The sequence below is a fragment of the Vanessa atalanta genome, chromosome 26 (assembly GCF_905147765.1).
Source record: "Vanessa atalanta chromosome 26, ilVanAtal1.2, whole genome shotgun sequence".
NCBI lineage: Eukaryota > Metazoa > Arthropoda > Insecta > Lepidoptera > Nymphalidae > Vanessa > Vanessa atalanta.
The window spans coordinates 29,316-55,334 of NC_061896.1; the positions used below are offsets into that span (position 1 = coordinate 29,316).

Here is a 26,019-nt window from a genome sequence, read left to right on the forward strand (position 1 = left end):
AACTTTTTAATATTACAATAATAAATCATAAATTTAAAACGTTCGGTTGTTTGTAGATTGATTTTTATGAATGGCAAAGCACGAAAGACTCAAAGATACACAGATATGTCAACCATATACTACCCCTACTTTTGAGGCTTAAAATCAAACGAACGAAGTCGCAGGCATCAGCTAATTTCTAAGTAACTTAATATCGGTAACTGAAACTATGTGAAATAATTCAGCATCAGTAAGCGTATCTGTAACCGGTAAAATATTATTCATATATCTGTGTCCATATCAATATACGAAATAACATATCTATAATATGCGTGATATTTTGATAATGAAGGCAACATAGTTTCTTTATTTTAATATTTATAGATTAACAAAAAAAAAAAAATTACTCTAATAAATTTGAAAATTTTATCTCGCATTATTGTCTGAATTTAAGCCAGAAATAGGTTAAAGCGTTAGGCGTGCGGTGGCAGGACGGGTAGCTAGTAATTTATCGATTTTTCAAACTTTTTAAATATTGGTGTAGGCATCGTTCATTTACAATGTTACTATAAAGTTTTTAGGGAATAAGAATATCTAACAATGCGTTTATAGACATTAATTTATAACACCTTGGAGTGGACCAGAGTAGTATACATTTTTTATCTGTGTATTTGGTATGTTCATGCTATAATTATCTGTATGCTTTATGAAAAACATGGCCGATTTGATTTGTAATGTCGATGTCGGTGAAACTGAAGCGTTATTTTACTAAAGATTTTTGTTATTTAGTAGTTTTATTTAAAATATTATAAAAATAAGTTACATGATTTATTAGTGGTAGTTGTTATCTTTTGCTTTATATGACACAATAGTTTGAAGTGTACGCGTGTTACGTTATAAATTGTTGAGAGTTGATGAGTTTCTGATTATTTGCCACTCGGGTTGGAGGTGCGATGTCTTTTCCACCTCGCCCGCCTATGGTGCCATACGGAATTGCACCCGGTGTGGTCACTATGCCAATGGCAACTCACGTAAGTTTATTACTAATAAATAACTGCTTAACCTAAGTTCGTACTTTTTACCTTAGTGTTGTAACGAAAACTGTTATAGTTTTATCAAAACAACGAGGCAAACAAGCAGCAGGTGTGAGCTGTCGCACTGAGTGGTCTCCAAGCATTGAAAATGGCAGAACATTGACATTGTCAATGCTTTCATTATTCTGCTAGCCTGAAAATTTGACTGTTTTGTAAACCATGACATTTTAATATTTTACATTTGTAACTGGAATAATGCCGTCAAAGAGAATTCAATTCCAAAAGTTTATGGAATGAAATATAGATGGTGAGTGTGAAAAATATACAGCAACCTGTTACTTTGGGTGGAGCCGTGTGCGAGACTGCCTTGATAGATGTCAGTGAAACATTAACAGTTAGTATTGTGTTCTAGTTGGAACGGTAAGTGCACTATTTGCTACCAGACAAAAGGGATGTTACATTTTAGATTTCATGATTATAAAATAAAAATGAAAATGTATACCATTTTGTAGATTTTAAGCTAAAACTTGAGTAAGCACAAATTCTGTTACATGTGATCCATCCACTATCCCCCTGAGTAGTATGGTGTATTAAGCTCCTTATCTTCAGCATTGTCAAACAAAGGATCCTTAGGCCAGCAGTGTGATTACATGCTGTTACTTTGATATCACCCAGCCAACGAGCTGGTATACTAATAGACTCAGTGTAGAAACTCTTATATATAATCTATAAATATGTTTTTTTGTTTAATGTTATAGGTAGGCGGACCGGCAAATGGGCCACCTGATGTTAAGCTGTCACCACTGATACTTTGCCAGTGCGCCACCAACCTTAGAAACTAAGATGTTATTTCCCTTGTGCCTGTAGTTTAACTGGCTTACTCACCCTTCAAACCAGAACCCTACTAAACCAAGTATTGCTGCTTGGCGGCAGAATATGTGATTAGTGGGTGGTACCTACCCAGATGGGCTTATACTACCTGTTCTGCACATCTGCCTTCCTCAGCTTCTCCTACTGACCAACAGTAGCATCCAGTATTGGTGTGTTCCAGTTTGAAGGGTGACTGAGCCAATATTTATATTTATACTGCTTATAACTTAGTTCCCAAAGTTGGTGGCGTATTGGTGATGTATAGAAATGGTTCATACTTACAGCACTATTGTCTATGGCAGTGATGACCATTTGTTCAGCCGCCTACCTATATCATAAAAAAATGAACTTGCTATATCATGTTTGATAAAAGCTGTTGTAATTTTACCTGGATAGAATAGTTATTACAGGTCTTCTTAGGTCTGTGTTGGTGTTGATTTCTGAACTGGTGGTAGATTTTTACCATCAATGAGCAAGTGCAATGTTCTTATATTGAATTGAACATTTTAACTTCGACTTTAATTTATTATAAAATTGTTTTTAAATGTCTGCTTTAGTCATTTTTCAAAGTTTTTAATCTGTACTATTTAGTATGAATTTCTTAATTTTTATAATATTTGTGCATTAATAATAATTAAACTATTGTTTGTTTTCAATTTTAAAATAAATTTACTTAAATATACAAAGATATGGGTTCATAAGCATGTTTTACGTTTTGAATCATATTATCCTTTTTATCTAGAGAGATAAATGAATGTTGTATTAGGATTTTAAGGTCAACAAAACAGTTGGCTATATCAATATACTTATTAGAAACAGAATTGAGCTGTAGTAAATTGATGATGTTATCGCCACTTTTTATGTTGACCATACAATTTTTTTCCAAATTTGTAAGTGATGATCAAGATATCTTCAACAGTATCTTTTTCAGTTGAACTTATCACTCCATCTCAAATAAGCTCTTATATTATTTGAATATAACTTAAACTTTATGGTTGCAATTTTGAGTGTCAACATTAGACATTTATAAATTAATATTAAAATATATTTCAAAGATTAGATTAGAGAAAATCGATTCTGAATGATAGATTACACAATAATTAATCAAATAAGTGATTCGCTCAGAGGAGAGGAGCTACTTTGTTAATCAAATAGAAATGCTACTAAATGCTATTTTGCGCATTTCTATTTGATTATTTTGTTCGTTCAAATCAAACGTCTACAACTATCGCTTTGAATTAAGCAAATCATATCATATGGGTTACAATTCTAATGACTATATTTGTAATGGATAATAAAGAAAACGTTCAACATTGTATGCGTTACGGTTACTCATATTTAGTTTCGCTGCAGGTAATGGTCGGAGCGTACGGAGCCGGCGGCGCGGTGGCGGGCGGCGGGCGCTCGGCGCTGCTGCCCGCGCCCGCGCCGCCCGCGCCCGGCGCCAAGCCGCCGCGCGCCAGCCAGCCGCGCGCGGCCAACGGAGCCAAGGACGACGGGCCGCCCGTCACCGTGTTCATAGGTGACTGTATGAAACGACCCGTTTGTGAGAAAGAGATGAAGCGAATGTAAAACCGATTTCGATGTCACATTCGTTTCACATCTTTCTTAGAAACCGTACAATGTTAAATTAAACAAAGACAGGACGACATCTGAAATCGGATGTCAGCATCGATATTTAATCCAAATATCCGTTTTACAACCGATGTCACAAAATTCGGATATCGCCCATGCCTATTAAGTGAGTGTCGTTCGCAATCTTCAATTTTAAACTCAATTTTACCATGAAAACTTAGATTCATTGTATATCCTTTTAGGTTTCAGGTATTTCTTTCCAAACTAGTGTTAAGCTTATATATTGAATAAAAATATTGGCTTATACGTAAGCTTTCATCGACGCTAAACCGACGACACTCAGGGGGTCGAAATCGTTGTGAGAAAGTCACTCACCGACAAGGCTTAGGGCACTCCAGCGGTAATTTAGGCTCCCCACTTAATTTAACTCTCGGTCGGCTCGCAGGCAACATCTCGAGCCGCGCGCCGGACGCCATGATCCGCGCCGTGCTGGGCGCGTGCGGCGCCGTGGTGTCGTGGAAGCGCGTCAGCACTTTCGGCTTCTGCGAGTTCGCCGGCCCCGAGGCCGCTCTGCGCTGCGTGCGGCTGCTGCACGAGCGGCCGCTGGCCGACAAGAAGCTGCTGGCGCGCACCGACGGCAAGATGCAGGCGCTCGTCGACACCTACAAGAGTGAGTGGGCGCGCCACTACCCACCGCGGCATGGGGGGGGCGTCGAGTGCGGGACTGAGCGTTTGCGTGTGTGTGTGCAGCGGAGCAGCGCTCGCGGCTGGGCGAGCAGGCGCCGGGCACGGAGGGCGAGGGCTGGCTGGACGCCACGCAGCGCGCGCTGGACGAGGCGGCCGAGCGCCGGCTGGTGCAGCTCTACCGCGACTACCAGGACGACATCAACAACTACGAGCTGCTGCAGAAGGGTGAGGCCCGGCTCGCTGTCGAGGGAGATCAGCTTTTCGGGCTCGATAAAGGAGCGTCTTTCGTTGCAGAGGAGGCGATCTCTAAGACGGCCCGCGTGCTGGAGGAAGCCGATATATCGGAGGAGAAGCGCGACGTCATCCACCGGGAAATCGGCAAGTTCCGCGAGAGTATGAAGGTAACGCCATTCCCTGGACCTCGTTCCTCCTCCGATGTTCGATCCCTTCCCCGTCCCCCCCACCGGTCCTCACCCCCTCCCCCGCTCACGGTTCACGCGCGACGCACGGTCCCCGCCCGCCCGCGTAGTTAAAGATGGGAGTTCTCAGATAGGATACTCTTGTTACACTGTAAAAAAAACGAAAAGACTAGAAGCATCTCACTGCTCTTAAAATTTTAGATCCTATTTAACCACAGAAGTATTCGATTGTCGATCGCCATCCATCGAGGAACGCCCGCCCGAACGGCGGGCTCAGTAGAGAGGGGGCGCGGCGGGTCGGGGCGGGGCTAGGGTCGCGCGGTGGCGCGGGGGGCGAGGTGCTAAGGCTCGCTTTGCGGTAGGTGCGGCCGGCGGCGGGCGCGCACGCGGCGGGTGAGTCACGCCCCCGCCTCCCCGCGCGGCCTCGTCGCACGCGCTCGCTCTCTCTCGCGCTCTCGCGCCCTCTCGCTCTCTCGCTCTCTCGCTCGCACTCGCGACCCCCACGAGCCGAGCGTGCGACGAGGCCGCGCGAGTGACGGAGGCGACGGAGGCTATTTATTATTTTCTATCGATTGTATGTATATTTAAATACGAAGTATGATTATTTTTCATCTATAACATTATTTTATTACTGTTACATTCATGTCACGTAGCCAGCATTCACATCTTACTTTCTAATGTCTAACCGCTTCGTCGCTGAACGTTTTAATCCGACCGCCTGTCGGTGTCGCGGGCGATGAGATCGCTACCGCTCGTATTTCGTTGCAGTGAAGTACCAATTCGGAGCTTTCGACTAAAACGTTCAGTGTCCCGGCACACGCGCGCTTTTCGATCCGTCATCATAAACACATACACACACATACACACACACACACACGACCTAGTCTGGATTTTCATATCGTTTTCAGTCTACCATTCAACGTCGATACACTAGGCACACGATATATATATCTAACGAACATTTCTATTATTTTGTAATTCGGCCGACGCTCGATCGAAACCTCTCGACCCGTCTCGAAGTCATAAGCGATGAGCGGTCGCTCGGCGGGAGAGGTTTCGACCGAGGGCCCGGCCGCGCCCCGGTGAGTGGCGCGGCGGCGCCTGCGCCGGCCGGCGCCGGACGGAGCAGCGCAGCGCCGGACGTCGCGGCGCCGGACTCGCGTAAGTCTAGCCGCCCGACGCCGGCGCACCGCGCAGGTGTGTCCGGCGGGCGCGGCGCGACTTTACCTTTATAGCATTTAGATCTGATCTCTTCCAGTAACGGATTCTGTGCGATTCCCGTACAGTAACGTTCGCTCCGCCGCTCGAGGCTCGCTCGAGCCGCTGTAGCGAGGAGGGCAATACGTAACCGTATTCGGAATCGTGGTAGATTCCTTCGGGTGAGCTACGAATTGAATGTTCGATTTCGAAGTGGAGCGTTAGTTTGCCATGATTATTCATTTGAGTCGAGAGATTTTCATAAGGATGGTTGTAAATGTCGCGTCCCGGCCTTGCGCAGGAGGAGGCGGATGTGGTGGTGCGACGCAAGCGAGACCCTAAGGACGACAAACCGGACCGCGATAAGGACAAGGAGAAGGAGAAGGACCGGGATAAGGACCGCGACCGCGAGCGGGAGCGCGACAGGGACCGAGACAGAGAAAGGGATAGGGACAGGGAGCGAGAACGGGAGCGGGAGCGAGAGCGCGGGGAGCGGGAGAGGGGCGAGCGGGAGAGAGGAGAGCGAGAAAGAGGAGAGCGGGAGAGGGAGCGAGAACGAGAGAGGGAGCGGGAGAGAGATCGCGACAGAGACAAAGACGGTAGAACGCGACGCAGAAGCCACTCCAGGTAGTATTCGCTAGATGAATTAACCTTTTTAATTAAAGTATAATATTCTTTATAAAATCAATATATTCCCCAGGAGCAAGGATCGACGGGAGGAGCGAGAGAAGGAGCGAGAGCGGGAACGAGAAGAACGCGACCGAGAGCGGGAGCGGGAGCGCGAGAGGGAGCGGGAGAGGGAGAGGGAGCGAGAGAGAGAGAGGTGACCATATTGAATTTACAAATAGATAAATATTGTTACTTTCTCCATCTTTACATCGTATATTTTCAAAATCTGCAGGGAGCTCCGCGAGCGAGAGAGGGAACGTGAAGCGCGCGAGAGAGAGCGAGAAAGGGAGAGGTGAGTGTTGTTAGCCGCCAGTACTCACACGCATGTCTCCGCTCACACATATGTGTGTGTGTACATACGAATGTTTAGAAGAGATATAAATGGTTCTCTTAAAGAAAATATACGGTAATCTCGTATAGAAATCTAAAAGTAATCAAAACCAAAGATGAGTACAAACACTAGCGACTAGGTATAGCCTCACAATAAAACACAAAGTTAAAATACATGGTCATTATCTCAGCAGACGAGAAGTAGAAGTAGGTGGGCCACATCGCAAGACACACGTGGAAAACAGACAAGGCCGGGAAGCAAAGTTAGTATTCTGTGTAAAGGTGGAAAGGCCTGTGGTGGCGCTGATATTAACTCTTCCAAGATTATTCTCGATGTCGTTTCCTTTGTCGCAGCGTGGGCATTCTCGGCCATTCTTTACTCATCTTGCTTTGACAAGATACCGATGTCCACGTGCTATAGCTTGTGCCGATACTTGCAACGAGTGCAGATAGTTATCTTTTAGGACATCTGTTAATCCAAATTTTCAAACATAAGGCACATTAGAATCAAATGGGCGTTCGGGTTGTCTTAACCTTACTTAAATACACCAAGCCATGGTTTTACAACGAAAGGTAGACTAATTTCCGTCAAACAACAATACTCCTTACTCCTACTTCCGGTTTGAAGGTTTGCTCACTCAGCAAGTGCACAGGCACAAGAGACTAAGGGACAAGAAACTTAGTTCCCAAGGATGGAGGCGCGATGCGATGTATTTAAAATTTAAAATGAATACAAATTTGCGATGTATTTAAAATGGAAATCAATAAATATTTGATTTTTGATACAATTGTGATATTTCTTTTGTAGTTATTATCGAATGACTTGATTTTACAACTTTAATTCCGATTTACGTATCGATCAGAGCAAAACTCTTCTTAAGATCGCCACAAACGTCATTAATTATAAGCCATCTTTTTCAAGCCTATAAATGATTTTATCAACCTATAACTATTAGAAAGTGGGGATACGATTAACTTTACAAAGTGACCAGTCATTGGTTTCATTAATACTTATAATCATTTATTACTCAATAAAACTATGTTATGTTTTTACAGTTTTCATTATAAAACTTCGGTAAAATAGCAGTAGGCAACGAGCTAATCAAAGAGCCAATACTGCAAGCGTGTTGAGATTCAAGTGCGATTCTTATCGCCGTCCATAATCTGTGTAGCTATTGTTATACAACGGAGTTGTATAGTTTTACCGTTGTTTCGCAGTACAGGCTACTGACTGTACCTACAAACATTGAACCTCCTCGTTATAAATTATACTTTAAAATAAAGTTAAAAATATCTTTTTTTAAATATTATTGGTTAATTGTATAAATTTACGAGTGCTCTTTTGAACGTGTAATAAATTGATGAATTAATTTTTTTACTACGCATTTGTACTACGCAGTGCACTCTCGTGTCGTTTTAATGACAGACTTCATATAAAAGTAGCCTGGGCGGATGTAAGTGTTCATTCGAATATTTAAATAACTTTTCGAAATTAGCTTCGCATAAAACGAGCTATCGAACTGTCGACCCGCGCCGAGTGTAACGACACTACAAATATGAGTACACCTTAAGTCGTTGAGTTCCGACGATTTATTGCTCATATTTGAAATATATAGGTTTAGTAAAGTTGCAGAAATAAAAAACTTTTCAATTTTCTTAGGATTCTTAATATTGTACCAAATTTCGAAGTCTTTCAAATTTGGAAGACTATTAATAGTCCTGATAATTTCTATGTACATTTTTTGTTTTGAAACTGAAAACTACGGAAGGGTCGGTTTCTATTTTTTATTTCCAATGTATGAATGAATAAATATGTTCGCATTTCTGTTACAGAGAACGGGAAAGAGAACGTGAACGCGATCGTGAACGCTCACGGGAACGCGAACGAGATAGAGACAGGGAGCGAGAGAGGGAGCGAGAGCGGGACAGAGATAGAGAACGCGAGAGGTCTCGCGGTCGCACCGAGTTAGATGCGCGGAAGGAGAAGGAGATCGAGGAGGAGGCTAGAGATAAGAAGAGACTCGAAAAGAAGGCCAGGGAAAAGGAGGCGGCGTACCAGGAGCGGTGAGAGTCGTTCTGCAAGAAAAGTTTCGACCATCGAGGAAACTAATGTACTTCATAGCGAACATTGTCTTCCAGGTTGCGGAACTGGGAGAGTCGCGAGCGACGCAAGGCGAAGGAGTACGAGCGAGAGCGAGAGCGCGAGCGCTGTCGGGAGGAGGAGCGCGAGCGAGAGGCCAAGCGCCTCAAGCAGTTCCTCGAGGACTACGACGACGAGCGAGACGACCACAAGTACTACAAGTGAGTGCCCGCCGCCCCGCGCGCCGCGCGCCGCGCCGCCCCTCTGACCGCCGCCGTCCGTCCGCAGGGGCAAGGAGCTGCAGCGCCGGCTGGGCGCGCGCGTGCGCGAGGCCGAGGGCGACGCCCGCGAGCGCGCGCGCGAGCAGGAGGAGCTGGAGCAGCTGCGCCGCAGCATCTTCGGCGCGCGCGCGGCCGACGACCCCGGCGCGCACGCCGACTACGAGCGCGCGCGTCGCGAGCGCGACGAGCTGTACCGCCCGCGCCTGCTGGTGGACGCCACGCTGCAGCGCGACCAGCAGCGCGAGCGCGAGCTGCAGCGCGCCCGCCAGCGCGAGGACGCGCGCCGCGAGGTGCGGCCCGCCCCCCGCCCGCCCGCCGCTCGCCCTCTCGCTCACTCGCCCTCACCCGTCTCGCTCTGCTCTCAGGCTCGCGAGCGGCTGGCTCGGGAACGCGAGCGATACTTGCGCGCTCAGGCGTCGCGCGAGCTCCCCACCGAGGCCGAACCCATCGATTCGGACGATAGGTGACCGTGACTCTCTTAGGAGAGCGTTTCTTACGTTCGTTCGTTTAAAGTGATTAAAAACTTTTTAAAAAATGTACGTAAACGAAATTTGTGAGAATGTAATGTTAATCCGTGGTATATGTTTGACGGTCAATGAGCACGTGTATTGTTTTTCTTTTGAAAATTTATTATATCTCTGAATTATTGTATTCAAAAACCAACGGGAATATTACTGTTTGACATTTTCCGATCGATTCGTTCGTCACGTTTCGAGATCGAAGCGATGTACTGATGCAAATGTTTCGCCACAGCGGCGGCGCGGACACGGCCGGCATGGACGCCGACGAGCTCGGCTCCGCCTCCGCCGAGGCGGAGGCGGAGGCCGAAGCGGAGTCGGGCGGCGGGTCGCTGACCCCGCCCGCGCCCGACGCGGCCGACGCGCCCGCGCGGCGCCGCCACCGGAGACATCGCCGCCGGGCGCCCGACACGCCGCCGCACCCGCCCGCGCTCGTGAGTGGCGCCCGCACGCCGCCGCCCGTCGGCCGCGGCTTCAGTACGGGACTGACGGACAACCTAATGTTTCAGAGCGACGGCGGCAGCACTCCGCCTCGCCCGCCCTCGGACGAGCGCTACCACGTGAGTGCCGCGCGACCCGTGCCGCGTCCTGTGCACTGTGCTCTGTGTATATGTGCCCGGTAGCTAAGTACAATGTGTGCGTGTATGTGTGCAGATGCCGGAGGGCGCAAGTGCCGGTAGTTCTCCGATCAGCATAAGTTTTCGCGCGCGACACAGTCCGTCCCGCAGCAGTCCCGCCGATGGCCACAGAGGTACCGCTCCGTGAATAAAATGCTTTAATGTTATTCGTTTTTAGTCTTTGTGTAATAATATTATATTTCGCTAACGGTCCTTTTCCCTTATCTGGTAACTTACAATATATTTACAATAGTTTAGTTACATACGGGCCGAATGCGCTCTTGCCAATATTTTGCTTAATTGTTAAACAAATTAATTAATTCAACGCATTCGCCCCGCACATACCGACGGCTTCGTCGGCACATCAATTATATAAATACATGAGTTTGTCCGTAGCCGAGCGTCGCGTGCACGCAGCTTTTGCAGACGACGACGAGCCCACGCGTGAGTATTGAGAGTGTTTATTATTCCATAAAGTGTAGTATATATAATCAGATTTCTGTATATGTAGATTATTATTTTCTACTTTATCTGTACTTGGAAACTTAATAATAAGAGTATAATAGTACTTATTAAAGCTTTTGATTACTTCATAAATCCTATGGTGTTAAACTGACCTACTCGTTTCAAAATATTTCAGGTAAAGACAAAAAGGAAAAAGAAAAGAAGAAAAGTGAAAGCAGCGATCGAGGCGAGAAAGGTGAGAAGAGCGAAAAGGGGGATAAAGAGAAAGAGAAGGGCGAGAAGGACAGCAAGTGCGCCGAGGAGAAGCGGAAGCACATCAAGAGCCTCATCGATAAGATTCCCACGCAGAAGGAGCAGCTGTTTCAGTACCAGCTCGACACTGACCAGGTGCGCTCAGCGAAATATATGTAGCACTCTGTTTACTGCAGGCATCAAAGCCATGTCCTAATGAGTTTGCATTTTATGGAGTATATTCTAATCGAAAATTAAAAATTAAAACCGATCGAAAGTCTCACAATATCACGCGTCGTCCGTTTCAGATCGACAACACCCTGATGGAGAAGAAGATCCGGCCGTGGATCAACAAGAAGATCATCGAGTACATCGGCGAGCCCGAGCCCACGCTCGTCGACTTCATTTGCAGCAAAGTGCTGGCCGGCTCCGCGCCGCAGGGCATCCTCGACGACGTGCAGATGGTGAGCGGGACGCGGGACGCGGGACGCGGGACGAGTGCGCGGGGCGCGGACGCGGGACGCGGGACTCACCGGCGCTCTGTTGCAGGTGCTGGACGAGGAGGCGGAGGTGTTCGTGGTGAAGATGTGGCGCCTGCTCATATACGAGCTGGAGGCCAAGCGCGCCGGCCTGCACAAGTAGCGCGGGGCGGGCCCGAGTGCGGAGTGACGCGGAGCTGACGAGGCCTCAGTTCGCGGTGGAAGAGGTCGCATTCGTCGACACTAATATTTCTCGACATATATTTTTATTTTTTATAAGCAATAAATATCATTTTGTACCGACAGCTCTCATTATAAAACTATAAATTGTAAAAAAAAACAACACATTTCAGGATTGTTTTCTGCTCTGAGATAACGCAACGACGTTCCGTTGTTCTATAACTTTCAATACCCTACGATTATTTTCATAATGGCGGTTTAGTCGGATGTCGATAAGTATGACGTACTTACTATTTTAAATATCTATAAAATCAGCGTTAACGTTCGATAAAGAAATTGTACAGTTTAAAATATTTTATAAAGAATTGTATTTGTAATTCCGAGACGCAGTGTTCCTATATTCATAATGACTCAACATCTTCACGTCGACAATGTTCCAAGAGAATCAGAACGAGTTCCAAACCAGTACAGCCTCAATACTTGAAATAGTTTCTGTGTTTAAATAATTATTGTGTTTGTCTAACGTCGTTTGTAACAAAAATTCTATTGGGACCTGAGTGGTGACAGTGGAGTCGAGGACGTACGCGGAAGTCGTTGTACTCCAAAGCCCTCCAGCGGCGAGGTACAACAAATTAGATCGTAAATGAAAATAAAAAAGCTATATGTGCCAACATCCGTGACATCGGTCATTACATTGTATTATTTAGAAATCAAAGAAGAAAATAAATCCATTTTTATTTGCATAATGTTCCAAATTCTTGGTGAAAAGTTGAAATAGTCGAACTACGGTTAAACTATTTTGATTTAAGCATTTACATTTACATCTCGTGTCGCCCTGTTTATCGGCTCCACGCGCCGTCAGGTCCTAATACGAGTCGATGTTGTGTCTCTTTCGACGATATCGTTGAGAGACAGGCAGCGAATAGTTTTCTACGCGCGTAATATAAGGTTATATTATATAATAAATGCAACAAATATAAATAGTTTTGTTATAATATAAAGTCCGGACAGTGAAGCGTATCTGTAAATAAATAACACGTCGTACTGATCCGACCACGCCGTTCGCGGTGGAGTCGGTTGTGCGACGCACATCGAGTGGTCGAGTCCAAATTACAAAATGTAAACAGGGGATGATTCAGATTGTTAAAATTATATTAATGATGACTTAAATAAATAAAAGCTACAAACTCAATATTTTAATAAATTGGAACTCAAGTTAAATTCATATTTAAATTAATATCCGTGTCAATTTTTTATTTTGTTTAATGTATAAATAAACTACTTCGATTTTTTGCGCCCTAAAATGACGAGTTAAGAATTTTTAGCTAAATATATGTGCCGCGCTGCTGTAACAGAATCAATTATGAAACTTATTTTGTATCACACGAAATCATTCGTATGTTTTGGGATTGTTTACATCTTGTATAAACTGGAACGAAACGAAAAACGGCAACGGTTTTTCACGAGTAGAGTAGTAGTCGCAGAGTAGACGCTGTAATAAGGCAAGAGGTAAAGGTTGAGACTTGTTAATACGACACACGGAGATGGTTACGACTTTGTATATACTATGTGATACTGCGATGTTGTTGTTTCACACTAACGAATGCGCAACTTGTTTTGTAAATTATTACGATGTAATACAACGGTGTGTGCGTGCGTGCGTGCGTGTGTGCGTGAGGGGATGAATGCGTGTGTGTCAGTTCGTGTTGAGTCGTAACAATTACGAGGTAATACTGTAGCGAGTAATATAATATTGTCAATATGTGTTGTTTCATTTAAACCAAAACATCCTTACTGGTACACTCTTTTTTAGTTTTTACACACTGTTATAGCGTGAGAGCTCCAATATTCAGATTTCTCCGTCAGATAATCTACCGCCAAAAAGCAATACATAGCATCTTTGTGTTTCGGTTTGAAGGGTAAGTGAGCCAGTGGAACTACAGGCACACAGCTCCCAATGTTGGTAGTGCATTGGCTATGTAAAGATAATATTTCTATCTATAATATAAAAAGTAAGCAGTCTTAGCTTCAATGTTTGTTATGTACGAATACGAGTCGACTGAGAGTCGCCTAGCAAAGTCATAGTTACGTGTTCGATCCTGATTTCGGACTGACGATTGTGATTCTTACAGAATGGGCGTGTGGGTACACGAGAGATGAGACAGCGTTTAACAACCTTGAGTTTTCGGAGAATATATGAAAATTGTTACCATTTAGAAAATAACTACTATCTTTATCTTTAAACTTTGAAAAATATTATTTTATGTTGAATAAAGCGTTACATAAGTTACGTTCAAATGAATAATAACATTTATCTTAATTCTATTAATATCATAGTAAGTATTGTTGTAATCGATAGCTTGAGATTTTATTCGCATCCTAGCACAGATTTCTTGCAGCAGTTGCAACACCGCGGAAGCAGAATCACGGGTCTTCGAGTGGCGGGATAGGGACGCTTGGCGATCAACTCGTGTGCCGGCAAGTACCAGCGCCCTCTACTATCGTACTTGGGTCCCTCGGGTAGCAGTACGTGCCGATGACATAGTTGACCCTGAGTTTAAAACATTAGAGTAGTGGCTTCGATTTTATCGATGAAAGAACAGATATTATTAGACATAAATAATAATGTTACATGTTAAATATTAAGTGTTCGATCGTACTAACAGTCATTTGACTACGGTACACACAGTAGTGTATTTTTAGTTTTAATTATTTTGTTCGTTGCTTTACTTTGCCATTAATATTGAAACATAGTAATACCTTTAAGAGATTCGTTTTTACTAATATTAGGAATACTATACCATGGTGGTTAGTAGTTACTGATAAGTCGCTCTTACCGACCAGACAGTCTTGTAGGTAACTTACTGAAGTAGGCTGAAATAATTCGTACCTTTTCCCGTCTCTTATGTACGCGGACACCTATAGCTGGCGCCATATCTAGCAATTCAGGGCTGGGCAAGTCGCCATCGTTTTTGTCTCCGAATCTATTAATATTTTTTACTACTTTAGGTGAAAACTTCGATTTTGGTAATTTAAGATTATCCATGCGTATCGATCCCTTCTTGAATGGTGACTGCGTCAGCGCTGTTTGCTTACTGCTTACGAATTTTTTTAACAGGCCTTGGTTTTTTTTCATAAAATTTTGAAATTTATCAATTTTATTCTTATTAACAAACTTCGGAACTTCAGTAGGTGGTTGAATATTTAAATTTTTTATGGAAGAAGTGTACCAAGAGAAGTTTTTTATCGGTAGTTGTATATTCGGCGTATGGCTCGGTTTTGATAATTTTAAATTGTGCCGCTTGTCAAAACTCGAGTGATTTATTTTAATGTTTATTTGCGGAATACGTATTGTGAAGAGAGATAAACTTTTATCAGTGCTTTTAAATATTATTGCAGATTCAGTAACAGGTTTAATTGTATCCTCGTAATCATAGTCTCGGTATGATCCGCCATTTCTCCTTCTATAGCTTTTCTTATGCGTTGTTACCGTTACGGATTTATTTATGGACTCTTTCTCTTTGCCTGTAATAACGTTTGATTTCTTATTATTCAACATCACATTTCGTTGGATCATTTCCTTATAATCATCGTTGTTACGTTTAAGGTCTTGCTTAATTGCTTCTACGAAGTTAATATTACTTGTTGTTGCAGTATTTTCAGCTAAAATATTGTTTGAATTAGTTTAAAACTCGAATCAGCGAATGAAAGAAATATTTTTAATATAGAAGTGGAGCATAAAATACGGACCAGGTTTTGGATTATCAAGAGAAACAGATTTACTCTCACAATATGTAGCAATTGTTAGGACGAGGAAATTGAAAACGAGCATACTGCTCGATATTAAAATATAAAAAATAACTTTCTAGAAAATAAGTCCGAGTAATAAAATTTTATTGTTAGTGAACAGAGTACAATAAAACGCAGGGCAAGGCAAACGAGCGCTTTAACAATATCCGCTGGACGATAAACCGCTTTCGTCGACGCGCGCCACTGATTTGTTTGGAGAATTTTACCGTTGGAACTTTTTATCAGTAGACTATCAGTACTCTGCTTGCTGATTTTAGATTTAGCCGATCACAAATATAAGGCACTATTTTGTAAATAACTTTATTTAGTCTGGTGGACCAGACCTTAAGTACGCAACGAGTGCCGACTGTCTATCCATAACCTGTCTCGTTGGTCATATGACTAACTTATTTATAAATATGTTAAGTAAAATAGTTTACAGGTGCCGAGCATATGAGCCACCTGATGGTAAGTGGTCACCACCACCTATAGACAATGTTAACCATTCCTCATATCGCCAATGCACCCTCAACGTTGGGAACTAATTACGTTATGTGTCTTGTGCCTGTAATTATGCTGGTTCAGTCACCCTTCAAACCGGAACAAAACAATACTGAGTAATGTTGTTTGGCGGTAGAATATATGATGAATGGGTGGCATAACCTACCCAGGCGGGCTTGCACAAAATCCTACCTCCAAGTAAAAAAAATATACAATGTGAATTATATATACTCGTATATATAATTCAATTGATGTTATATTGTGAGTTCAGCATTGTTCAAGTTTCTATAAAATAAAGGCTTATTAGTAAAGTCTGGCGGGATCTTTTACGATGAATAGCTTATCTAAAAAATAGATTATTTACAGAATATCGGGGAGATTTGATTCTGTAGTTTTTCGACAAGGTTGAATAACCTTTCTAGAAAGTCAGTAACAACACATTCCGCTGAAGTCTTGGAGTGCTGAATGATGAAATTAACTCTGTACAATCTGTGAATCTGTCTTTAATAAACATACTACTCTTTACACCATAGGAACCCTAACGAGAAAATATATGTAACATTTCGCTACTTATTATAAGATATTCTTTTAAAAACGTAAAAACATACACAACAGCAATAAAACTGATAAAAGCGTTTTGCATTAGATAATGTACTAGCAAAGTATTTTTATTTATTTAAAAATCTCCTCAATTCTCTAATTTATAATATACCATGATATAAATTGCGAGATGAGCCGAATTATTAGTTAGTGTTTGTTGCTACTGTATCAGTGATTTCTGTTACTGTTGCATTTCCGAATTCGTCTGCAGCCGCTTCGGGATCACTTGTATTCACGACAGGTGGGGGAACTTCTTCTTCCTCGGTCATAACTTCACCATGGTCGTGCATGTATTGTCTTCTTGAGTTAGGAAGTCTTAGTTGAGGGAAAGGTCCCTTATCAAGATTAACTATGGCTACCCCTTCCTTGTCTTCTTCTTGAATAAGTCGTGCTTGACCAGATCGCCGGTATTGATGTTTTGCCTAAAGAATAACACAAATATAAAAGCCGATAAATCCCTTACAGCAGTGGTCTTCTACTGTGAAGGAGTAATCATAGCAGTGCATTCGACCATGACTATTCTAAAGAGTATGACAAAGACCTAAATTTCTCAGATTTTTGGTAGGTGTACTTTGATTTTCTCACGGCGTGTATAATATATAATATAAATTACAAGTGATTATTACTAGTTACTAAGGGCTTAATTTCTCTAATACGCGTTCCTTTTATTGGATTATCTTGAACGAGACAACAGTGTTGTAAATATAATGAGTACTTTACGTCAAAGTACCGTATGATCGCATGGGTTGTTTACTTACTAAAATGTTTTATTAATTTGAAAGTGAAACCTTTAACAGCTTGTATTTTGCCGTCGATTCTGCTCGTAAATCGTCATTTTTCTGCCAAGGTAACTTGTCATCGTCAATGTAATATAAAAGATCTTTCTTTGATACAACGAGTTCAATATTTTTGTTATTATCTTTCTTAAGTTCGTTGACTTCAGAGGTGAAGTTATTTTCTTCGTCTTCTTGTCCATTGATTACAAGATCTGACACATAAAAGTTCTTTCTAGTTTTCTTTTCATGTTTTCTTCCATAAGTACTATTTGTGTCTTCCAATGAATAATCGGAGTTATCGGACATCAGTTGACGACGTAATGCTTTTATTAATGACTTTGGTTTATTTTCACGTATGGTGACATCTGTAAAATATGTGTATATAATTTTAACCATAAGAAGAACAAAGCAACAATACCAACACTGACGATGCTCAACCGATGTAGCCTTAGCGGCTATCTCAACAAGTGATCTACAAGAGGATCACACAGGTTCTGGTGCGGGGCCGACGGCTTATCGTGCATTGTGAGGCGGCGATTGTATACACTGCCGACTTTTAAACTATAAGGTATGACTAAGAATTATTATACAGGAAATCCTAATATATTTGTCTTGTCATTATCTTGGTAGGAAAACTCACTAACACTTTACAGGCGCGACCTAGGACTTGAACCCTAACTAACTAACTGCTGAATAATTATAAGCTACAACAGAAATATTAACACAAATATAACTTTATTTGCATCTTAAAATCAAAAAAAGTCTAAAATAATGATGAAATGAAGTTTATCTACTCCGTAATATAATATTTACCTTCATTGCCACCACGAGCGGTTACCAACAAAACTAGAGTCACCATCGCCGTAGATACTCGAACTACTAACAACATGGTACGCCATCAATCATATGGTTATGTGCATAATATAGTTTTTGAGCAAGTTTAGATATTTGTATGCATTTATAAGATTTTTTAATTGTATGTAATACGCTAAAAATACTTTGAAATTATAGTCCTTTTTATATTCCTTCTCTAGTGTATACACCAAACTGTGAAGTTATACACATGTACATTTTACTGTTAAATTATAGACGTTATTAAATTTGTTAATTTGTTAATAATTTCAAATAAAATCAATATTTTTATAGTATATTTTCATACTTTACTTAATAATATTATAAAGAGGAGCGCGAGCCTCGAAAACAAATAAAGAACACTCTGATTTCATTTTAATACAGAACAATAAACAAGCGATAAGCCGCAAATATTTTATTTCGTGCTATAAATAAACGTAGAACCTTTATACAACGCCAGCAGCTGCTCCCGCGACGTCGCTCGTGCACTATAAAAGCAAAAAGGACTCAGTAGATGCTAAAAAAGTGCGGAGTTATTTAATTAACATATCTGTGTAAGTTGGTGGAAAGAATAACTGTTGAGTTATATATATGTATATTATGAAATATATTCTATTTCGTGTCCCGTTATTTGTAAGTTAAAATAGAACGAATGCGATTGTCTGAATTGTCCGCGTATATCATTCAAGCGACACAGCGCTTGTCTCCTCTGGGACAGTGAGGGCACGCGGGGCCGCGGAGGGGAGGGGGGAATTGTTTGGGGATAAACATTGCTTTACAAATGGACAACATTTGGGCGCGGGACCAGATAAATGAGGGGTGTTAGTTTTTGTGGATTAGCAAAGAAATATTGTATCTGTAATGGATAAACGGTCGCATGTTCAAAACCCATGTACTATATATAATAAAATTGAATCTGTCTGTGAGTAAGAATTTAAAAAGGGATAGAAGCCATACTGGCGACGAAATCGTACAAGTTACATTATTGAGGTTTGTATCTGCTAAAAGTGCATACAACGCGAGGAATTAATAATTGACATTTATCCTACGAAAGACAAGAACGTTCATGTAAAACAAGTTCCAATACTGATAGAGTTAAAACTAAAGTTCACTGCAGTAATAAATCTTCATTATATCATTTAATCAAACTACTAAAACATACAGCGCCAGTCGTTCGCTTATAAGAAAATTTTTCCAGCGCCCAATGTACGTAAGCACCGGGAATTTCATGGCGCTTACACTTTTGTGTTTTTTGTTTCAGCATTTACACTATATGTCGTCCTTTTAGATTTGACATTTTGTAGGATGGCGTCTTTAAATATGTTTTTATTTTTTATCTTAGTATCACGATTGTTAGCGATGTATTTAATCACTTGAGCAACAGGTCATTTTATTTACTTGACAACTGAATTGTAATTTAAGAACAGAGAGAGCGTTCGGTTCGCCGTAAATGCTTAGTAAATTTATATCGATGGTTTAAATAAATCTTGTATGTTGGCAGTTGTAACTTTTATTCCGAGTTACTCGCATAAATATATAGCGTACATTTTATTGAAATAAGTATTATTGCTTGCACAGTTTACATAGGACTTCGCCGTTGTTCTTCATGGTGGTGTGTGTGTATGTATAAAATGATGTGTACTCGTATTTGTACGTACGACGTACGTGCCTATTTGTGTGTGTGTGTGTTATATTCCAAAATCGAAGTTGAGTGCTCAGTAGCTCGTTAGAATACAAATTACTCGATCACACTAATTTATTGGGGACAAATAGGTTTAGTACTTAATAAATTTCGACAGTCTCTTGTTGAAATATTTGGAAATTGATTAAAAGGCGATTTTAAATAATCGAGCGCATGGCAGGGCGCCAGCCGAGTGCAGTGATTAGGTCTCCTATGCGGGATTAAGCCGAATGATTAAGGACTTCGTCTTGAGATAACAAGCAATTACATGACAAGGCTGTGTCTTTAAACTGAGAAACAATACATCGGCGATAACCTTCAGACGCACTAACTTTGTATCAATATGTGTTATGTCTATTTGCGATATAAAATTCGGCAGCAAGCCGAGGATTGAATTTTAATTAGAAGTTATTATTACAAATGTATATGATTCATAAATACTGCCGTTCGATGTAGGCAGTTCTCGGAATATTTAATTTATTAATAACATTTTGATTCAAAGAACTTGAATGAGTCTTCTTAATAACCACACATATGTATACACATTTTTTTTTCTTATGTTAGAGGTGGCAAACGAGCAGGAGGCTCACCTGATGGAAAGTGACTACCATCGCCCATGGACCTCTGCAACACCGGGGGGCCTGCAGGTGCGTTGCCAGCCTTTCGGGAAAGAGTATGCTCTTTTCTTAAAGGTTCCAAAGTCGTATCGGTTCGGAAAAACCGCCGGCGAAAGCTGGTTCCACAGAGTGGTTGTGCGAGGCAGAAAATGTCTTAAAAATCGCGCTATTGTGGATTTTCGGACATCTAGGTGTTGTAGGTGATATTTTGAATTTTGACGAGATGTCCGAAGGTGAAATTACGTAGCCGAGATTAATCCGAACAATTCCTCGGAACATTCCCCGTGATAAATTCTGTAGAAGATGCAGAGCGATCCAACATCTCTACGCAAAGCCAAAGGATCAAGCAGATCGGAAAGGGCTTGATCGTCGATAATTTGAGCCGCTCTACGTTGGATACGGTCAAATGGAAGGAGCTGGACGCCGAGCTTTTTTGATGCCAATTTGGCTTTGCCTAACAATTGACCGCGGAACTGAACGAGGCTCGAAACATCGACGCAAGGTATTCCGATACTAGCTCTGGCGGCTAACGGAATGTTCTCGAATCGTGGAGATACGACAAATGGTGTTTTTCTAGCAAAACATAATCTATTTAATAATAATAAGTAAGTATATATAAATAAAATTTCAAAAAAGATATCTAAGGCGACTGATTCCCTTCCCATTAGTAATGAGTCATATAATTTAAATATATACAATATACAAAGATATTATAATTAAATATATTTTTTTGTGTTGAAACTGTACTTATGGGAGAACTTCACATCTTATAGATAGCAGTCGTGGGACAGATTGGGTTGGAACGAAGTTGCTTTCGATATATTTTAAAAACAAACACAATAAAATATACAAACAACGCTTGAGAATAATTAAACGAAAAGAAATACAATTTCAATTAAAAATCCCACCTGAATTAAAACAACAAAAATAGTTTATAGAATAAGTTATGTTATATTAAACTAGGAGAGAAAAAGAAAGAGAGGCCAAGGTCGCCTTTAGGGGCATTACGCTGTGTGCTTACGTGGCGATGTCTGCCAGTTTTTCTACTGGAAGCCGAGTAAAAGAAGTTCGTTCCAAAAACAAGCAGATGTGATATGATTATAACAACAGTAATTAGATTCATCTCAGAACCATTCAGTGAAATAAAAGGTGATTTTACAGGCTTTTATTTAACTTGCATTGTAAGTACATTTACATTAACAGACTGTAAATTTCCCACTGCTGGGCTAAGGTCTCCTCTCCCTTTGAAGAGAAGGTGAAACAGAGAAGTGAGAAAGAGAAAAAAACAAAAAGAGAAGTGAGAAGTATGTACGGGTGAAATCTTGCAACTCAATTTAAAATATGTCTTTAAACGATTGAGCTGAAATTTTGTATACACGTTCAGAATGCATGGCTAACTGTGTGACGTCATTCTAAATCCAACATGGCGGGTTAAAATAAGATCCAATTGCGTTTGTTTAGAATTGTGAATTAAAAAAACAACATTTAAAGATTCGGTTTTTCGAAGAAAACAACTAATGAAAGAAAAGTTTGCATATAGGTTTTCTTTCCACATGTTATACGTTACCTCAACCTACCCTTACATACATATATAATAATTACATATACAAATAAATTTACGTAATTTAATATTTATTTTTCAAAAAAATTGGCAAATTTTTGAAGTCACATTTTATTATTTTTTTGAAATATTTTTGTTACAAATATTTGAATGGCAAAGCAATGTAGAGTTTAAGTGAGAGTGGTTTCTAGCTCTTTGTGCGAAGTTCGTTATATTCACATGTTTTTTTTCTAAGACTTCTTGTCTTTACTTCCAAGTAGCTAATTTCAAGTCCTATTGCTTGAAGCAAACAAAAGACGCTCCAAAAGCCAACGTGATGAGGACCATAATTGTGTGCACGGCCTCGCTTGCTACACTAGCTTAGAGATTTTAGTTTTTAGGGTTCAGTAAATAAAATACGAGAACCCTTATAAATTGTTTAGGTGGAGGCCTTCTTAAGTCCTTAACTCGAATAATTTAGCTTAGTTGAAATGGAAAGTTATGTAAGCAAGTTTTTTGCGAACATCGAAGTCCCAATACGAACAACGACTGAGCCAAACTCGACGGTATTAGTTCTTACTGGATATGTTTTAAAAAGGCCAAAGGCCGAAGTGGAACATTGGTTATATTATTATCGATCTGAACAGAAGGTCACAGCTTCTATATCGGACAAGCTTCAAAGATGTTTCACGCGCTTAGTATTGTTTATAATTCATGTCGTGCTGTCATGCAAAGGAAAAACATCGTAAGAAAACCTGTATCGTGTCTTCTCAACCCGGCACTGGAAGTTTCAAGCCTTCGCCCTAAGAGGAACCCTTCTGATTTTGCCCAGCAGTGGGACGTTTATGATCGGTTACTTTTAGTTCTCGTTTCGTTTTCTGCGTACATTATGTGATATAACTTTATATATATCCAACTATTGCGCCTGCAGATCGAAATATTTACGGCTGCGTTGTTCTCGTCCGTAATTATTAACAATAGACGCTCGTCTTCGTAATTATAAAGACCAAGGCGTCGCTCATTTGTATTACTCGCAGTCCCAAGACCCAAATTGCTCTGACAATGCCCCGAGCCGTTGAATGGGGGGTCATTGCGAACAATTACCGGTGTATGTGCAACACGCGCCGCATAGCCGCCCGTGCCGCAATACTCTGTTCGGATATATTGTGTTAGTATTTGCTGAATTGCTCGGGATGCGTTTCATGTCCATCGTTAGTTTTGTCGATTTAATCGTTACAACATTCTCTAGAAAATACTTGGCTTTATTATTTTATTAAATAAAGTTTAATATCCTCTACAGAATTATATAAATGATAGAAGAGCTTGGAGTTAATATTCGTCGATGCTCATATGGGATATGTAAATAAATTTATGTAGAGTATTTCTTGCGTCTACTATTAAAATAATAATATATAAGTATGTGTAATCTGCTCTGTCCTCATATAAACATAATGTCCTGATTGAATTGCGGGACTGCAGTTAATCAGGATTAGTTATTTGCGCACAAGTGATATTTTAACGCACAAGTTCTTACGCAAACACAGGTTAGCTCTATTTCCTCCCATACTCGGATGTGACGGCAATCAGACACGACCGTAGACAGATCTACTACTGAAACTATGCCAAATATTTCAATACCTGACTCGACCGCCGGTCGTTGTGGGACGTCGAAATGTGCAGCTGTACAAGCTAGCCACGTGACCAAAGAGACTAAACTTAATCTACAACATATTTAATCCTCATAAGTAAACGACCAAATTAGTTTTAATTTATTACTTCGTTATAAAGAGACTCAATTTTCAAAATAACGTTCGGTAACGTTGTCTATTTAATAGACAACGATACAAAACACAAAGCAAACGTCAGAGGTCTATAAGAGCAGGCGTTCAGACGAGAAATCATAATTTCGATAGTGTTCGTCATAGACTCAGTAGATCGCTTGTGAACTTCAAAGGCGTTTGTGAATGAAGGTCAGTGAGTATTGAGGGCAAGTGAGGAGCGGGGAGCGGGGAGCGAGGAACGGGAACTAATACGATAGATCTCGGGTGTACTTTGATACACCACAATCAAATTAATAGAACGACTCGCTTATGAAGATTGCATTTGATGGAACTGGAATTTTTACAATTATCAAATGTAATAGACCTAGACAGTCTATTTACTAATATGTCATATTTATTTATAAATATTATTTCGTTAATTTTGCACATTAGCGATATTAAAATAATAATTAATGCGTCTAACGTCACCGCTAGCCTCCTAGTGCCTTTTCGTGTTTTTTTTTATTTTAAATTGTGAGCCTTACTTGCCAATGATGATCTGATGGTAATCGCTCACATGCCATATGCTCATATGCCTTTAGACATTGGCGCTGTAAGATATACTTATCCCTGACATCAACAATGCCCCATCGACAAAAGTGACTGACTGATTTCCTATTCCTTGAAGTGCTTCTTCATTCAAAGATAACGACTTTTTCCACTGGTCCATCTCGGTTCATAGAGATATTATGTCTTAGTGTTCAGTCTTTTCCTTGATGATCCTCTTACGAACGCATTATGAGTCGGCGCGGCGCGGACGAGACGGCGACGCGAGGACGCGGTAACGACTCTACCAGTACGTGTTTAAGATATTACTTTGCATGTCAAAGCGTATATTCATCTCGGTATCGGTAGCTCTGTGCGCCACGAGACGCATCGAACAGATTAGATTCTTTTCTGTAAATCCAATTTGTTTTTTTACTTCGTTTCGAGTTATTTGTTTTCTAGTTTAATTAAAATGATTATGTATTGCAAATACAATTGACAGTCAATAAAGAAATCATTTGAATTTTTAAATTGTTTTTTTTTTTTTTTAATAGAAACGGGCCACGGAAAAAAATATATATATTGTGTGAGGATCAACCGAATTTTTCTTAATAAGCTTTTAATTTAATTTAATCATACATCATGTAGTATTAAACATAAGACGAATACATTATTTTTTTAAAACATAATATAAAAATCAAAGAGATTCTCAACGAAGTGAAATAATATAGGCCACTAAAATTTCTCTAAAAGAAACAGGTTCGCTGAAACATAACCGGGGAAGCCCTAATCGAGCTTCAGTTACTAATAGTAATTTGTTTTTATTTAAATTTTGCGCGTACATTGATACAGTAGTAATCATAGACACACATTAAGCACACGAAATGCAGCCTGGATTGGGGAACGCAATATCGGATACGATTTACATTTTGTACCCAAAGGGCATTTTCAGTTCTAATAACTTATGGATATCGGAAAATACTTCGGCGTGTGTTATTTTTAATTTTCATTGCAGACTTTAATATGTATAATGTGAATGTATTTATTAAGAAAGAAAAATGTACTACACTCTTCTACACTTAGAAACGTATTTCTACAATGAATTAAATCTTGCTTAATGATAATTCGAAAGTGCTCGTACGAGCATCCTGGAATAAAGTACATGACGATTTAGTTTGTCATTAAAATATTATCAGAGATTTCCGATACACTTCGGAGGCTGTGATTAATGAGACGTTTGAAAAAACGCAATCAAAGCTAATGTAACGCCAGCAAAACATGATTCTAATTTGAATGCTGGCTCGTAACAAACTGCGGTTGATTACTGAATGGGGACATTTACCAAATTGCCATCGCTCCGAACCTTCCCCAATAACAATAAATGATTTTACCGCGGCGGGGAGGGGGGCACTCAAATCATTAGCTCCACCGCGCCGAGCGGAGACGGAGAGACTGGGCGAGCACGTACGAGCGAGCACTAATGAATGCAAATAAACCATTGGTTCGTTTCTTCGAAATCGGGCGTTCGCTTTTATTACTCAGCTCTTGGAAATCGATATGTCATTACGTTTGGAAATTGTTTTAAAGGCACGGAAGTGCATTATAATTCCCTTTTTATTTTAAATTTTTAAGAAACAGGTTTGGCCTGACGATAAGGCTTTGTTCGAGCCCATCTGGGTAGGTGTCACCCACTCATCAGATATTTTGCCGCCATATATACTTTATACTGTTGTGTTCCGCTTTGAA

The 26,019-nt window shown here is 40.8% G+C and overlaps 3 protein-coding genes across 3 annotated transcripts; 1 reads left to right on the forward strand and 2 right to left on the reverse strand.

Annotated features, from left to right (window-relative positions):
* The first annotated feature begins 700 nt into the window (after window positions 1-700).
* Window positions 701-12,414, forward strand: LOC125073930 (RNA-binding protein 25). The gene is made up of 19 exons (XM_047685040.1): window positions 701-1,010; window positions 3,237-3,405; window positions 3,904-4,128; window positions 4,209-4,370; window positions 4,440-4,546; window positions 6,063-6,388; window positions 6,462-6,584; window positions 6,663-6,722; window positions 8,594-8,824; window positions 8,900-9,061; window positions 9,129-9,411; window positions 9,487-9,584; window positions 9,875-10,073; window positions 10,149-10,199; window positions 10,294-10,390; window positions 10,653-10,700; window positions 10,897-11,108; window positions 11,261-11,416; window positions 11,502-12,414. The coding sequence occupies exons 1-19, from the start codon at window positions 933-935 to the stop codon at window positions 11,592-11,594; spliced, it is 2,880 nt and encodes a 959-aa protein (XP_047540996.1). The 5' UTR covers window positions 701-932; the 3' UTR covers window positions 11,595-12,414.
* A 1,538-nt stretch (window positions 12,415-13,952) lies between these two features.
* LOC125074053 lies at window positions 13,953-15,419 on the reverse strand. The gene is made up of 3 exons (XM_047685273.1): window positions 15,362-15,419; window positions 14,502-15,274; window positions 13,953-14,162 (listed from the first exon to the last, which is right to left on the reverse strand). The coding sequence occupies exons 2-3, from the start codon at window positions 15,186-15,188 to the stop codon at window positions 13,980-13,982; spliced, it is 870 nt and encodes a 289-aa protein (XP_047541229.1). The 5' UTR covers window positions 15,189-15,274; window positions 15,362-15,419; the 3' UTR covers window positions 13,953-13,979.
* Window positions 15,420-16,631: 1,212 nt separating this feature from the next.
* On the reverse strand, window positions 16,632-17,586 carry LOC125074059. The gene is made up of 2 exons (XM_047685283.1): window positions 17,290-17,586; window positions 16,632-16,923 (listed from the first exon to the last, which is right to left on the reverse strand). The coding sequence occupies exons 1-2, from the start codon at window positions 17,581-17,583 to the stop codon at window positions 16,645-16,647; spliced, it is 573 nt and encodes a 190-aa protein (XP_047541239.1). The 5' UTR covers window positions 17,584-17,586; the 3' UTR covers window positions 16,632-16,644.
* Between the last annotated feature and the right edge of the window lie 8,433 nt (window positions 17,587-26,019).

Coding starts and splice junctions, on each gene's coding strand:
- LOC125073930 (XM_047685040.1), top strand. CDS start 933: ATGTCTTTTCCACCTCGCCCGCCTATGGTGCCATACGGAATTGCACCC. Junction 4,371..4,439: donor CTACGAGCTGCTGCAGAAGG/GTGAGGCCCGGC, acceptor CTTTCGTTGCAG/AGGAGGCGATCTCTAAGACG. Junction 10,391..10,652: donor TCCCGCCGATGGCCACAGAG/GTACCGCTCCGT, acceptor GTTTGTCCGTAG/CCGAGCGTCGCGTGCACGCA.
- LOC125074053 (XM_047685273.1), bottom strand. CDS start 15,188: ATGATCCAACGAAATGTGATGTTGAATAATAAGAAATCAAACGTTATT. Junction 14,163..14,501: donor TACATAAGAGACGGGAAAAG/GTACGAATTATT, acceptor TTTTAAACTCAG/GGTCAACTATGTCATCGGCA.
- LOC125074059 (XM_047685283.1), bottom strand. CDS start 17,583: ATGTCCGATAACTCCGATTATTCATTGGAAGACACAAATAGTACTTAT. Junction 16,924..17,289: donor CAAAATACAAGCTGTTAAAG/GTTTCACTTTCA, acceptor GTTATTCTTTAG/GCAAAACATCAATACCGGCG.